Below are 16,988 nucleotides of genomic sequence, written 5' to 3' on the forward strand. Positions count from 1 at the left end.
GGTGTCTGCGAGTGCTTCTTCACACACTGGGGGTTAATTGTTATTATAGGGGCAGGAGGTCAAACGCAGAAGGCTCCCGGGCAGTGCTCACTACACAGTGATTTCAACAAGTTATTAGGCTTGAAAACTTTGAATATTATGACTTTATTTCAGTCAACATCCCTTTAATGCGCACGTATGTGAGAGTAATGTGAAGAGACTCCTGCTTTCCAGCTAATAAAAATATATATTCTAAAAAATGTTTTTCTAATGTTATAAAAATATTATTTCCAAAAGTTCTCTGAACATTTAAAATGTCCAGTTTTTTTTTTTTTTTTTTTAATGCTTTAAAGACATTTTTGGGGTTATACAAAAATCAAGGAAACATTTTGAATGTTCTCTAAACATTCTGAAAAAAAAGTAACATTTAAAAAAAAACTTTAGATGAATGTACAAAAATTATATGAACAGTATTTTTATTTATTTTTTTGCTAATAGAACTAATGTTCTATTCAGAGAACATTAGTAAAGACAAAATAACCATTCTATTAACATTACTGAAGACAGTTCCACAAAGACAGTTTATTTGTTTGTTTGTTTATCTCTCTATAAAAACATCTATTAAACCAATACACTGATCTGAAGAACGTTTGAACAATTTGTGCAATACACTATCCCATTATACAGTCCAAATTATGTTCTTTTCTGAACCTATGGCGCTGAAGAGAACCATATTGAAGAACATTTACTTTCGAGGGTAGTTTTATTTTAACCTTATTACTTAGTTTATTCTTCTGTGACTAAAATAAACATATTTTCCTTCTCTATGCAAGTGTGGTCAACCCATGTGATGACATCCCTGGAAGAAGGGGGGGGAAAAAAGGAAAAAAAAACATTTAATAGATTGCATGTGCTTGCCAGTGCGCTGATTATACACTCCAGAAGAAGATATCGCAGTATCCATCCACAGCGTGGTGTTGCAGTGCATGCATGTAAAGAAGGAAACAGATCTTGTGTGTTTGCGTTCTCTGGGGTTTATCTGAGGTGTTGGGTGAAGTGCGGTGGGTTGAGAGAGTAGGGGAGGAGGCAGTGGAACTTCATAGGGCGGTCACATAAAAACTGCCTGGAGAACTGGATGCGGGATCAGTCGGTGATGTTCTCCGTGCTCGACTGTTCTTGGTTGGAGCTACAGAGATCCGCGTTCACATTGGACTCGGCTGCTTTCTTCTACGTGATGCGGAACTAATGATCTAAACATTGGCTTCAGGCTTGGACTTTTGTTACGTGAGGTGAACTCCTTTCAAAACTCAGTTTTACCTGTCTTCTTATCCAGGAATACCGTGCGCATCTCTACCAATGGTAAGTTGGCATGTCACCATGCACGGTACTTCGATACGGTCATAGCAAGAAGTGATTTATGGCCGTATCTGAGGCATGCGCAATTATATAGACCCGAATGACACGCGTTTTGGCCATTTTGCGCGTAAATGGGAATCTTTTACGCCCTGTGTTCTCTGAAGGCGACGCGACTAACTAGAACGCTCCCATTATATTCCACAAACCTGTCTTCACGTCTCCAGACGCAAATATTATAATCAACAAAGCTGTGCACACCGAATACGGCAGCGTTCTGGCTTTGTCGAACTGTATTGGGGGGAATTGGGAATTTGACTCCGGATTTAATATTTTAGTCTATGCTTACCGGATAGCTTAAACGTTTCAATGGGTTTTTTTTGTGCAAGTTTAGAACCACCAACGCATTGCTCAGGCACCTGACCGCGCACTCACAGGATGAGAGCTGCCACATCTGCTCCTAATGTACCAGTGTGGTATTTCATTCAGACAGAATTGACATTCTGTTTCAATTATGTTTTAATGTGGTGGCTAATACCACGTTTGTATTTGGATTAGCCTACGTGGCCTAAATCACGACAGTGGTATATTTTGTTTGGATAGTACCGAGCAACGTATTAAGATTCACTTTTATATGAGTTTTTGGAATCTACAACAAAATTCTACATTCTGCGTGTTCCGAATCACTAGTTTTTGCATAGAACGTAAACTGGTTTCAAATCCAATTCTAACGCATTCCTAACTCAAGTAGGCTATACACTGGCTTACGCAGCGTTTACGGTGTCATTCTAAGTTAGCATGAAAAACAATAGCTGTGTCCTTCATTTGATTTAATAAATTAAGTGAAACCGGTCTCCAAGTCTGTGCAACTGAGCTAGTACAGTTGACCTCCACGACTGTTTTGAAGGCTCGTACTTTGTCTGAAATGAGTTGTAGTGAAGAGTGATGGCATTCAGTCAAGCATAAGAACACGTCTGAAATGGTTTATGAGGTACATTATGACATAAAGAGACACAACCCATGAGTCACTTGGCAGGGATGTTTATCTTTAGTTCAAGGAGGTGAAAAGCAAAAAAAAAAAAAAAAAAAAGGAAGAGGAAGAAACAAGATATTCTCTAAATATCTTTTCATACTTCATAGGCTGCTTATTAAAAAGTAAACACTGTTGCAAGAGCTGTTGTCAAATAGTCCACTGATGATTACAGATCAACAGATGTTGTCTAGACTAGAGCAGAGGTCTTGAGACTTTTTCAGGCCAAGAAAATGGTTCTTGATTAATGTAATAGTGTGCTTATACTACTATAATACTGTATTTGCATGCTTTGGTATGATATTCAAAACCATTAAAAATCATTTATTTTGACAGACGGAGGACTTGTACATTGTAAGGGAGGGACAGTGACACTATTAGATGAAAACTTTAGTTGCATTCTTATCTTTAACTTAATATTGTCATTCATTTAAATGCATATTTCTGTTGTTTTGTTGTTGTTTTTCATGCAAATGAGTTTGAGATCAAGCAATAATTTGGAGGACCCTGGTCTAGAGATTGTGTCAGTGCAATACAGATTCTGTATTGTACATATCCATGAACTTTAGCAATTGCACTGCAGGCTATAGGCTACTTTCCTTAAGCTGTCTCATTTTCCAAATGGACAGAATGCTGCTTGGATCTCCAGATTTGATTTCTGAATTAAACTTGTCAGAGGTTAGATCCTAAAATTGGCTGCTCATATTGTCTGTTACTGTGGTAACTTACTCCCCCATACACATCTGAAGAACCGTGTGCATAACCTAATCTCATTAAGCAGGGTTAGGGTAGAGCAAAGTCGAGCGCTGTGAGCTTTAAACGACTCTGCCAAATTAAAGGAAGCAAACTGCACTATAAAACCCACTCTGCACAAAAGCACATGCATTGCACTCCATCTTCAAACAGGGATTCTGTAAATATTTAGGGCAGTATCTGTAGGCTTTTAAACAAGTGTAGGTGGTCTGAAGAAACCAATTGTTTGTGCTTTTTTACATGTCTTCTGGCATGGCTGATCAAAGTCTTTTAGTTACGCTCATTTTTATGGTTAGCTCTTGACATAATGAACTGTTTGAATAGCTGCGCTAGCTGCATTGTTGTTCAAACAGCAGATTTTATGAATATAAAAACCACTGGCCTCCTGTTAAGAATCTAACACTGTGTTTCGGTAGATCAGTCAAGAATCACAACGCAAGCCATGCTAGTATAACAGCTGTGAAGACGGAGAGAGAGAAATAACTCTCATGACCACACACACACACACACACACACACACACACACGGTGTTCTTGTTAAAATGCATCATTCCTGTTGTAATGGTTGGACTTGCTCCAGCGGAACTAAGTCCAAGAAATGACAAAATGCATGCGTTGCTACGCTCAACTATTGAGTTCAGCTGTGGATTCAGTGATGACGTTGTTTTCTTTCACAAAGCACTTGTGATTGTTATTAGTGCAGGTACTCTGTTCTCAAATGAATCGTTGAAAATCTCATTTGTGGAGTTGCATGGTGGTTGCAATGACGATATCTCTTAAATCCATTCTGCTTTTGACGCAAATTAGATAGCTACATATTTGGATGTTATAGGTTCTAACAAATCACGAAGGTGCAGGACCAGCACGGTGCCGCTTGGATGGCCAGTCTGGGTTGGGGGATTTTTAAAAGACCATCAATAAAAGAGGCAGTTTGAGATCCCTTTGTTGACAAACGAACCTCTATTCGTATGTAAATTGAATTGCCATCTTTTCAGGTGTTCACACCTGGCAGTCTTGCGCAACACGTTATCTTTGCTCATTTACGAGCAGCATTTTAGTTTCTTTAAGGGGTCTGTCTGGCCCAAACTTGCATTTTGGTTTTAGTGAAATCATGCCATGCTTATTCTGAAATGTTTGCTGTAATTGGATTACATGAGCTATTAAATTGCAAATATACCCTTGTATTTCAGGAAAGGAATCTCACCGCAGTTCTTAAACAGCCTTCCAGGACCACGTAACATTCACTTGAGGAACTCGTCCTGTATCAACTCTCGACAAACATGGACTGTTTTCCCATGCTTTATTTTCTGTCGGTAAGTGGACCACGCCTATCCAGTCCTAACCGTGTGATGGGGTTGTTACATATTTGGAGCAAATTAAAAGGCTTAGTCACTCTTTACAAAAACAGTGGTCAATAAGGAGTTTTGCTTTAAGCTCTTTATGTTGCGGTGCAAGCACTTGAAAATTGTAGGTTGCTGTCCTTGTTTGACATCGGTTGTTTGGTTCGGCCCTTAAAGGGATACTTATCCCCAAAAATGAAAATTATATCATCATTTACTCACCCTAATGTCGTTCCAAACCATTACAAAATGCCTTTTGTGGAACACAGAAGAAGATATTTTGGAAAATGTGTTTTCCATACACTCTTAAAATTAAAGCTTCTCTTTGGCATCTATGGTTGCACGGAGAACATCTACGGAAGCTTTCCATTGCACAAAAGGTTCTTTATAGTGGAAAAATAAATTAAAATATTAAAATGTTCTTCACACTAAGAAAAAAAAAATGCTTTATTAAGACCTGATCACGGAAAGGTTCTTTGGGGAACCAAAAATCTAAGTCAGTGGAGTCAAAAGGAAGTCATACAGGGTTGAAAAGACATGAGAGTGAGTAAATGATGACATAATTTTATTACTATAACTACTAACCTTTGTTCATTTGTATGGCAGTTATCTGGAATAAATAAGGTCTAAAACATACTCTACGCAAACCCAAACACTTCTACACTGTTAGTATATAAAGTAAACAAGAAAATCAGTCTTTCTACATCAAAGTGTAACATCATGCCAATTCTTTGTAATTAGTTGTGAAATTAATGGCATTTACTAGAGTGAAAATTGTTACTCCACCAAATTTTGTTTTCAGTTTTCAGACAACTCTTTTCTTTAAGTTTAATGTGTTACTTGCCACTTCTTTGTAATTATTTGTGAAATTTGTAAGCAATTTCATAGTGAAATCCTACACCATTTTTTATTTATTTTCCTCTCCAGTAAGCTCAATTTTGTGTCGTTTTGCATTCTGAAACATGTCAGATGCATTTCTTGTACTTTTAGTTCAACTGCTGTTTCGGTGAAGCAACACTTTGAAGGGAATGTTGCGGAGAATGTTAGTAGAAGTAAAAATGATTGTAACAAGCTACAAACAACTATAATAACGCATATAGTGTAATGATGCAGACATTTGAAGGAAACTTTGTCGCCCCCTTGAGTACGGAGGTCTGTTACAGGACCACATATTTGCAAATCATTGACCAAGCATTCTGCCTTTGAGAACTTGCGTGAAGTATGTTTCTGACCTAAATGTCAATGACATTTTAACGGTATCCAGTTTAATTATTGAAAGCAAGGTGACAATGGGGAGTCAAACACCTTTCATTGAAGTCTTGCTTTTCTCTTCTGCTTCCTGAAATGTCCTGCCTGCCCACCAGAGACATCATGATTCCTGGTAATCGAATGCTGATGGTCATTTTATTATGCCAAGTCCTATTGGGAGAGAGCAGCTATGCTAGTCTAATACCCGAGGAAGGGAAGAAGAAAGCGTCGGCTCAGCACCTGGGTCAGAGTCATGAACTGCTGCGGGACTTTGAAGCCACGCTGCTGCACATGTTTGGGCTGCAGAGGCGACCGCGACCCAGCTACTCGGCTGTGGTGCCCCAGTATCTGCTGGACCTGTATCGCCTGCAGTCAGGGGAGGCCGAAGAGGCCGGAGCCCATGACGTGAGCTTCGATTATCCCGAAAGGTCCACGAGTCGAGCAAACACTGTGAGAGGATTCCATCATGAAGGTAAGACAGCAGAGATGGTGGCACTTGACAAATGCAGACTCAACCCAACATTTAAAAAGTCTCTGCACCACCACACTTTGTCATGTGGATCCTGTCGAGGGACTTTCCTCAACATGCAATTATTTTTAATGCTACTCTACAGATTTCTAAATAAACTCCTGTTGCCAGCAATGCGGTCTCTCAGGCGGACAGAATTCCCAGAAGGCTTCAGAAAAACACACATTCAGTATCAAGATGATAGAAGGCCATCAGCATAGTTAAACAGTTTATTCTTGTTATTTTACTTTTCTTTTTACCTGCATACTTAAATGAGTCAAGAGTTGAGAGTTTCAGCTACATTGAAAAATGGACAAGGAATAAGTGGAATGGATACCACTGAAAATAAGAGTCCGTTTGGTAGAGTCACCAGACATAAACATGTTGGTCAATATGACCCACGTGATTTTTATTTTTTTTTTGTGGCTTTTTACAACTTAATTTAACTAAACAAAAGCTAAATTAGCTCTAATATTAAATTTTAACTTTCATTAAAAATAAAAATAAAAACATTTTGTTTTAGTTTAATTGACTTATTATAAATAAAAAGGCCACGATCAAGTCGTTCCACAGTTACTAAATCTATCCAGTATGTGTTCTGCACATCAAGTGAAAATACTATTTAAACAAAATTGCCTTTTTTTGAGGAGTGTTATTTGCTTGAATGCTATTTTGCAAATTGAACAAAGCAGGTTTAAAGCATCATTTTCGATTAGACCAATGCACTTAACCCTCTGGGGTGTCTGGAGAAGTTTTGACATGCGCTGACATTTGTGCTTTATTCAGTTGCTTATAAACATATAAATTGCCAAAGTCTAATAACACTGTAATCAGCACAAACTGGGCTACAATAATATGTTAGCAGCATTTATGTACATGATTGTGTTTTTGAGAAAGCAACGTTTATGCGTGGTCAGTGAAAAACTAACATTTTGAAGTCACTGAAATAAGGCCATAAAACACATACAGAAAATTTGTTCACAAGACTTTTGAGATCTTGTAGTCTAGAGTTTTTGCTTCAAAATAATGTGAAAATCATCCACAGAAAACAATATATTGATTCAAATTTTCTAAGTCACTTTTTGAGTAAAAAGGGTCAACCTTCACATTCACACCTGAGAAGACAAAGGCCCGCATAATGAGCTGCATAATGAGCCATCCAGTCAGCTTTGTGACTGAGAGGGAAGAGTTAAAGGAAAGAATGTGAGGACAAAATAAATGTATATATTTTTTGTCAAAATGAGAGAAAGAGAGTGATATGAGAGACATAAAAGTAGGAGATGTAGGAAATGTGTTACCTGGAGGAAAGATCCGTAATACAGTTTTATTCTAGACAGCAATTCTGATTTGACTGCCATGACTGACCAATCAAAACCAAGCAGGAGCCGTGTAATATAGAAAGAGTGAAATAACAGGAATTAATATGAAATTTTTTCCAACATTGGTAATATTTCTTGAAAATCTGTAGGTTGAGCATCAGTGCATTAGCATGTATTACTGTGCATCGCTACAATGTATTGAATTGCATTGTAATTAATGCTTGGTATCATTTTAGTAGATAATTGTGTTCATGGTATTCATGTTGGTTACACTTTGTTTTAAGGTGTCCTTGCAGTGTAATTATACATTTAAGTACTGAGTAATATTAATGAACTACATGTACTCACTGTATGGTTAGGTTTTGGAAAAGTACAACAGTTCCCCCAACCTAGCACCCGTCTAGGGTTTGGTTTAGGGTTACTTGCATGTAATTATGAATAATTAAGTGTTATTATAATAGTAAGTAAATGTAACATGTCTAACAAGGACCCCTTAAAATAAAGTGTTACCTTCAACTTCAAAAAACTAAAACGACTGTGTCATTTATTCAAAGAGCATTTTAATCAAATAAACGAAAATCATGGATTCTGGTTTAAACCATGTTTGTTCAGTTCGGTTGTCTTTGAACATTCCTCAGAAAATTAAAATAAACAGTTCTGTTTAAATAGTATTTTAGTGTTGATGTGCAGATCATATAATGACTAGATTTACTGACTGCAAGAAATTGTGGGTTTTTTTTTCTGGTGTTTTTTGTGTATGTGTGTTAGTGCATATTTTAAAAAGACACTACAATAAACATTACGGTCTTTTGAGGTATTCATTTTTATAGTAAGTAAACTAAAATAAACATTGACTAAGAGAATTATAGCTATAGCACATTATATCTAATTTTGCTTTTGTTTTAGTGCTGTCAAATGATTAATCGCGATTAATCGCATCCAAAATAAAAGTTTTTGTTTACATAATATATGTGTGTGTACTGTGTATATTTATCATGTATATATAAATACACACACATGCATGTATACATTTAAGAAAAATATGTTACGTTTGTATATTAAATATATTAATATATGATCATTTATATGAATATAAATATATACATGCAAATACATGTTAATATTTTCAAAATATATGCTGTATGTGTGTGTCTTTATATATACATAATAAATATACACAATACAACCATATATTATGTAAACAAAAGTTTTATTTTGGATGCGATTAATCACGATTAATCGTTTGACAGCACTATTTTGTTTATATTAAATCTAAATGTAAGGTTTGAACCAAAGCATTAATAGAATTTGATAAAACTGATACATTTGAGTATTTTTTGATCACAGTTAGGACGTCTAATAAGAATTTGCTACTGTATCATTTCAAAAACTGGGTCATGATAGTGTATCTTCTACCAGTTTCTTGAGCTGTCCTCTGATTTTCCTCCTCTAGAGCACATGGAAGAGCTGCAGTCCGACAGCTCACCGGAGACTCCTCTGCGCTTCGTCTTCAATCTCAGCAGCATCCCAGAGGAGGAACTCATTTCTACTGCAGAGCTTCGTATCTACAGGCAACAGATAGATGATGCAATCTCATATCCCCAACCCACGGGAGACGACAGTCTCCACCGGATAAACATATACGAGGTGCTCAAGCCCCCGCGGGCTGGGCATCTCATCACGCAGCTGCTGGACACTCGACTGGTGTGCCTCAACACGACCCGATGGGAGAGCTTCGACGTGAGTCCGGCCGTGCTGCGCTGGACCCAAGACAAGAGCTCCAATCACGGCCTGGCCGTGGAGGTGGTGCCCCTGAACCCAACCTCGCGTCACCAGGGACGCCACGTCCGCGTCAGCCGCTCCTTGCATCCGCTTCCAGACGCAGACTGGAGCCAGCTTCGCCCGCTGCTGGTCACGTTTGGGCACGATGGCAAAAGTCACCCGCTGACACGGCGAGCGAAGCGCAGCCCGAAGCAAAGAGGTCGCAAGCGCAACCGAAACTGTCGGCGGCACGCGCTTTACGTGGACTTCAGCGACGTGGGCTGGAACGACTGGATCGTGGCACCGCCCGGATATCAGGCGTACTACTGTCACGGGGAGTGTCCGTTCCCTTTGGCCGATCACCTGAACTCCACCAATCATGCTATTGTGCAGACGCTGGTGAACTCAGTAAACACCAATATTCCCAAGGCCTGCTGCGTTCCCACCGAGCTCAGTGCAATCTCCATGCTCTACCTGGACGAGACGGACAGGGTGGTGCTGAAAAACTATCAGGAGATGGTGGTGGAGGGATGTGGCTGCCGCTGACCAGGCCGCAGCTTCACCCTGGACACTTATTTATAACGTCCGTGTTGAGATGTGTGTTTCTTGTCTCCTCAGTCGTATATTTTGACAAAAAAGTATATATAAATATATATTTATATCAACATAATTAAAAAAACAAAAAACAAAAGCGTCCTTATTTTAATTACAATTCAGCTGTACAGCTTTTCATAATGTATATCAGACTGTATAAGGGTTTTTCTATGAGCTAGAAGAATTAGCCACTAAAAAGTTTATTTACTGGTAGTATTTATTTCTTTAATACAATATACATTCACCAAATGCGTAGCCAAGCAACCCCCTCAGAAAGCATTGTTTGTGTACTTAAAATAGAGCACTGTGTGAAATGCTAGGAAAACTGATTTTCTTGCTATATCAGACGAAGAGATCAGATGTGTATTGATGTGCATCAGCATGTGATTTACATGTTCCCAAAATAACTTTGTTGTTAAATAAATTGAGAAACATTCCAACAACAACGTGAGATTAATAAAAGGCAGTGTGACGCTCTGTGTAAAGAACACAATCATGATATACAGTACTGTAGTGCAGTTGTGTGTGTGTGTGTGTGTGTGTGGGGGTTCTAAAACCTTATGTATTAATATCAGTTTGCTCATTTTCAAACACATTTTGTGAATTATTAACTGCCTAATGCTGATTTTGCATATTAGCTGCATATTTTCACCTAATCCCAGCCTATTTTCAAGCCTCTACTGTATGTTTGTCCTAAAATAGCACACTTTTAAAATAATATTATTTTGCATGGTTTAATTAAGCTGATAATCACAAAAGTTTTATACATACATAGTATTGTAGTGAAGAAGGAATCATGTTTATATTATACATGGCATGTTATATATGGTATTTGGTATCGATAACCTAATGAAAAAGAAAATCATTTTCTTGTACAGATCAATGTCCAAATATATAAACAAATACCTATTTTATCACATCTGCAGAGAGAATGTTCTAAAAAGTTTTATTTTGGTAATTAATACTTCAATTAATCACTTACATCCCACTTCTCATTATTTGAATCCAAGAAATATATATATATATATATATGTGTGTGTGTGTGTGTGTGTGTGTGTGTGTGTGTGTAAAAAAAAATTATTTTACATTACAGTAATCGTTAACTAATCAGAATTATAACAGAGAATAAAAAATACAAAACAAAATAGCAGTAAGAATTGGTTGGGGAAATGTGCTTAACGTCTTGTGAAAATAATGCCACCATAAAAAACAAACAAACAAAAAAAAAAAAAAAACACAATATATATATATATATTCCTTCACACATTTTATACCTACACATTTCATTTTGGGGTGAAGTGTAACCGGTCCCACTTTATATTAGGTGGCCTTAACTACAGTATACTTACATTTAAATTAATCATTTGATAAACTTGATACAATGCACTTATTTTGTACATACATGTTCTTACATTGTACTTATATATAATTTTTAAATACCTGTATGTAGTTACATCTGTAATTAATTTCTGTAATTACATTTATAATTACTCTGTTGACCCATCCCTTACACCTTAACCCACCTTTAAACCTACACATACAACCAAACCTGTCCCTAACCTTACCCATATCACACCTCAATAGCAGTAAAAGTGTTTTGCAATACAATAAGCACATTGTACTTATTTTGTGATGTAAGCACATAGTAGTTAAGGCCACCTAATATAAAGTGTGACCGTGTAACCAGGACACACATTTGAAAAACAATGCAGAAAAACAAGCTGACAGACTCCATCAGTGGCATATCAGTGAAGTGGGAAGTGAAAGTCTGTGCTGTGAATTAACACACCTCTCCTCACCTGGCAAACACTAAAGCTATGAATAGCCTACTGATAGTGCGTTAATGACAGCTGAAGGCATTTTAGACTAGATTCTGTGAAGATAAAGTATGCATACCAAAGAAATCACGATCATGAGTATTATTATTATTATTATTATTATTATTATTATTATTGATATGCTGTCTTGTGATTGAACAGCAGAGGTCTGCACTGCAAAAAAACAAAACAAAAAAAAAACTTAGTTACATGTTAAGTACATAAAGCAGGCCGGAGAGTGAATGCATGATCATACCTAAAAGGAACTGGTTTTATAACTTGTTACGAGTCCAGCAGACGCAGCAGTCTTTACAGTCTTTACGTATTTACAGCAGTCCTCATCCAGGTGCGTCTGTGATCCGCACAATAGCGGCTAGACTGCGTGACTCTGAATGGGAGAGACACTTGCGTGGATCTGGCGACACGGCGCTGCGCACGTCGCGACAACAAATCAAAGGTGAGACGAGTCTCCATCAGCAGACTGAATACAGACGCCTGTCAGGCTCTAAATCACTCATTTACTGCCCTATTCCACGATAACACCAACGGAAGCCCTTTGAACGGTCAATAAGCGTCGTTTGGCATCATTGTCAGATCATCTTTCACTCTTTTGTTAAATGCTTTTTGTGTTTAATGGCTTAAATCGATCAAATCCTCTGCTACCTACAGTTTGCGTGAATGTAGACACTTGTCAAAAATACTGTGAAGGATTTCTGTTATAACTTGGATTCAGTCGTAATGGGGTCCGATAAGAATCTCCAAGAATGACTAAATACTAAGTGAAATGCCTTTTAATTTTTATTTGATTAGTTCCGGAGGATATTGTGTAGGCTAATTGTTATACTGGACATTTCCGTTAGGGTTCGAGGAATGCTTCCAGTTTATATGGGATATCCAATACGAATCCTTTCAGTAGCTCCACGGGGGAAAAAACAAACAAACAAACAAATTCCTTTATCATATCTAAACTATTATCACGTTTTTTTTTTTTTTTGTAAAAAATTAATAAATGTTGGCTATATTCTTCTCGCCATTTGTTTCCCTGCCTACTGATATAATTAACAGGAGCACACAAACATACACACAGACAGACAGATAGACAGATAGTTTATTTAATTTTAATTTGAATTAAATTTATCTCTATATTTAACAGAAAAAGTTTTGGCACAAAGAATATTGGATTAAATAATTTGGTGTGGTGCATTAATAGCATTTTGGTGATCTGATCATCAGTGTAGGGAAGTAACTAGTTACAGAACGGATTTATGTTATTTCATTACAAAATAAAAGTAATTGTAATCAGTTACAGTTACTGAGAAAAAAATGTGTGTAATTAAATTACAGTTACTTATGAAAATGTTAAGGATTACAAAGGGGGTTACATCTGATTTTTTTTTTTTTTTTTCACATACACTCCCACATACAGATTTAATTGATTTCTTTAATAAATTGCAGTGACTGCTCTAAAATATGAAACACCAATGTTTCAGGAGTTATGCTTATCCGATAACTCTTTTATTTCCTATATAGGTTTATGTATAGCTATGCTTCATTTTTTAAGATTAATTGTTTTTTCCAAGCTATTGTTAGATTCCAGTGTTTCCTGTCATAGCTATGCAAAGATTTGATTTCAAAAACAGTATCATAGCTAATAAAATATTTATTGTTATGATTTCGTATGTATTTAACTTCAGAATGCAAGTCTGATTTTTATGGCTGTGATTCAAAGGGCACATCAGATGCCCATCTTCCACAAGTTCAAAAAGAAAATTCCACATTTTCATTTTCAAAACATTTTCATGCACCGTGTTTCCTGAGATGACCCATTTACAGCAATTAACGTGTAAGAGAAGCAGCATCACATCTAATCTTTGAAGAGAAAAAAAAAACTCACAACATTTGTCTTCTCTCTTTGCAAAGCTTTAGTCAAATTACCTCAGCCTGGAGGTACAGGCTTGCCACTTTTCCTTTGAAGACTATATCAGACACAGGTTTGTCAGATGAGGGAAGGTAGGAATTTCATTTTGAAGTGGCTTAGGGCAGAGGCTGAGCTTTTCCAAGTTTTCTTGGAGCAGATGCACATCGACTGGCCTCCCTCCATCAAGATAACATCACTCATATCGCACCAGACCCTCACAGAAAGATGCGCAGAATCACTTGCTGCAGTTACAACCAATAACTTGGGTGCAATCTTTGAAAGGAGCGTTTTTAAAATGTCTAATTGTACATGTCTCATCTAATGGGTCTCTTTATGTGTGCATTAAGGCCGTTTTATCAAAGTCACTTGGTAGTTGGTTCAGATGAAGTAGGTTTGTTGTTGAGCAGGAGGTTTCTCTCTGTGCGGTCCGCAGCTCGGACGTGTTTCATCATGCACCCTCGCAGCAGCTCTTACTAAGCAGTGGATGTGTGGCTTGTTTTGATGGCAGGGGATCAGTTGGCTAATAACGGCTGATGTCAGTGCAGGTGGAGGTCAGATCCTCTTGTTTCACTCCCCCGCTCACTGCGCCGTATTCATGCACGGCCCCAAGTGGACAGAGCGGGAGCCAAGCGGGTGACACACTAGAAGCAGCTGCTTTGCATCTTTGCAACTGCAGGGTTATTCATGTCACACAGTCTCGGCCTGGTCCTTTGCTCTGGGGTCTGAGTTGCATCTGAGATCTGGATCATTCATCTGGCAGTAGCTAATGAGGGAACTGCATTAACACTGCAAACAAAACTCAATCTTTCCCTTAAAGGATCAAAAGTCATGACCCCAGAAGACTAAAATCTAAGAATCTAAGACTAGCAATTTTGTTAAAGCATCTTCATCACTTCAAATATTCAGTAAAATAACTTGTTTTGAATGCACAATGTTTCTTTAAAAGAAATAGTTTACCCTCACCCTCAGACCATCCAAGATGTAGATGAGTTTGTTTCTTTATCAGATTTGGAGAAATGTAGCATTCCTTCACTTGCTCAGCAATGGATGCTCTGCAGTGAATGGGTGCCGTCAGAATGAGAGTCCAAACAGCTGATAAAAATATCACAATAATACACACCACTCCAGTCCATCAATTAATGTCTTGTGAAGTGAAAAGTTTAAACTGTTGCTTCTGGCTAAAATATGATTTCTCTATCTATAATACTTATAGCAATAAAAGGTAATCTGGTCTGAATCGGGAGAGAAATTTGCACATATTAAGCACTGTTTACAAGCCAAAACAGCTCTAAACAAATACAGTATGTGGGTGAATTTTGATGCGAGAGACAACAGGAGATGGACTTTTCACTGGACAAAGCTTTATTATGGATTATGGACTCGTATGTTTTAATGATGGATTTGTGTCTACGTTAATTGATTTGTGAGACATTAATTGATGGACTGGAGTGGTGTGGATTACTTGTTAGGGATGTAACGATTCACTCAACTCACGATTCAATTCATGATGTTTTTTAACAAAATGAGATTTAAGACAAATTATAAATTAAATGTGTCCTTTTATTGTTGCTTGGACAAAATGCTGCACGTTTCTTTGTGAAATTGAAATATAACACGATAATAATATACTAATATAGCACCTGCATAGTATTGCTCTTTTGTTGGTTTTGATTGCTTCTATTGTCCTCATTTGTAAGTCGCTTTGGATAAAAGCGTCTGCTAGATAACAAAATGTAAATATAATGTAAATGTAAATAACAAAACTAAATTGAAATTTTAAAACAAGCCCCAAATCAAATAAATAAGTAACACAAATAAAAGAAATCTCTTCATAAAAACAAAATAAGGCTTTGTCTGTGCTCTTTCCATTTAAAATTAGAGGCAACCACTGCATTTTAATCATGATCCAAACAAAGATGTTGCATACATGCAGCATGAGCAGTTTTTAATCTAAATTAGACTGTATAATTTCGAAATTTGAAGCAAAAACAGAATGGTCTGACTTCAGTTTTGTAAAACTATACAGGTGCATCTCAATATCTCAGTGTTGCGAATTAGCTTTGGCTATAAGCACTATGGTACATGCATGGGATGACTGTTGTTTCAGTTTCATCTATGTTTATTGTATCTGTCCCTAACAAATAAAACATAAATAATAATAAATTAGAATGTCGTGGAAAAGTTCATTTATTTCAGTAATTCAACTCAAATTGTGAAACTCGTGTATCAAATAAATTCAGTGCACACAGACTGAAGTAGTTTAAGTCTTTGGTTCTTTTAATTGTGATGATTTTGGCTCACATTTAACAAAAACCCACCAATCTCAAAAAATTTGAATACTTCATAAGACTAATTGTTGAATTGAATTGTTGGCCTTCTGGAAAGTATGTTCATTTACTGTATATGTACTCAATACTTGGTAGGGGCTCCTTTTGCTTTAATTACTGCCTCAATTCGGCGTGGCATGGAGGTGATCAGTTTGTGGCACTGCTGAGGTGGTATGGAAGCCCAGGTTTCTTTGACAGTGGCCTGCATTTTCATCTGCATTTTTTTTGGTCTCTTGTTTCTCATTTTCCTCTTGACATAGATTCTCTATGGGGTTCAGGTCTGGTGAGTTTGCTGGCCAGTCAAGCATACCAACTCCATGGTCATTTAACCAACTTTTGGTGCTTTTGGCAGTGTGGGCAGGTGCCAAATCCTGCTGGAAAATGAAATCAGCATCTTTAAAAAGCTGGTCAGCAGAAGGAAGCATGAAGTGCTCCAAAATGTCTTGGTAAACGGGTGCAGTGACACAATGGACCAACACCAGCAGATGACATTGCACCCCAAATCATCACAGACTGTGGAAACTTAACACTGGACTTCAAGCAACTTGGGCTATAAGCTTCTCCACCCTTCCTCCAGACTCTTGGTTTCCAAATGAAATACAAAACTTGCTCTCATCTGAAAAGAGGACTTTGGACGACTGGGCAACAGTCCAGTTCTTCTTCTCCTTAGCCCAGGTAAGACGACTCTGACGTTGTCTGTGGTTCAGGAGTAGCTTAACAAGAGGAATACGACAACTGTAGCCAAATTCCTTGACACGTCTGTGTGTGGTGGCTCTTGATGCCTTGACCCCAGCCTCAGTCCATTCCTTGTGAAGTTCACCCAAATTCTTGAATCGATTTTGCCTGACAATCCTCATAAGGCTTCAGTTCTCTCTGTTGGTTGTGCATCTTTTTCTTCCACACTTTTTCCTTCCACTCAACTTTCTGTTAACATACTTGGATACAGCACTCTGTGAACAGCCAGCTTCTTTGGCAATGAATGTTTGTGGCTTACCCTCCTTGTGAAGGGTGTCAATGATTGTCTTCTGGACAACTGTCAGAT

At 37.5% G+C, this 16,988-nt stretch overlaps 1 protein-coding gene across 1 annotated transcript; it reads left to right on the forward strand.

The window, feature by feature from the left end:
- The first annotated feature begins 962 nt into the window (after positions 1-962).
- Positions 963-10,351, forward strand: bmp4 (bone morphogenetic protein 4). The gene is made up of 4 exons (XM_058750450.1): positions 963-1,338; positions 4,305-4,427; positions 5,819-6,174; positions 8,983-10,351. The coding sequence occupies exons 3-4, from the start codon at positions 5,826-5,828 to the stop codon at positions 9,834-9,836; spliced, it is 1,203 nt and encodes a 400-aa protein (XP_058606433.1). The 5' UTR covers positions 963-1,338; positions 4,305-4,427; positions 5,819-5,825; the 3' UTR covers positions 9,837-10,351.
- Positions 10,352-16,988: the final 6,637 nt, after the last annotated feature.

Source organism: Onychostoma macrolepis, chromosome 17 (genome assembly GCF_012432095.1).
Source record: "Onychostoma macrolepis isolate SWU-2019 chromosome 17, ASM1243209v1, whole genome shotgun sequence".
Classification (NCBI taxonomy): domain Eukaryota; kingdom Metazoa; phylum Chordata; class Actinopteri; order Cypriniformes; family Cyprinidae; genus Onychostoma; species Onychostoma macrolepis.

Bases quoted from the DNA above. Each gene is read 5' to 3' on its own strand.
- bmp4 (XM_058750450.1), top strand. From the start codon at position 5,826: ATGATTCCTGGTAATCGAATGCTGATGGTCATTTTATTATGCCAAGTC. The intron at 6,175-8,982 runs GTAAGACAGCAG...TTCCTCCTCTAG, and splicing joins GAGAGGATTCCATCATGAAG to AGCACATGGAAGAGCTGCAG.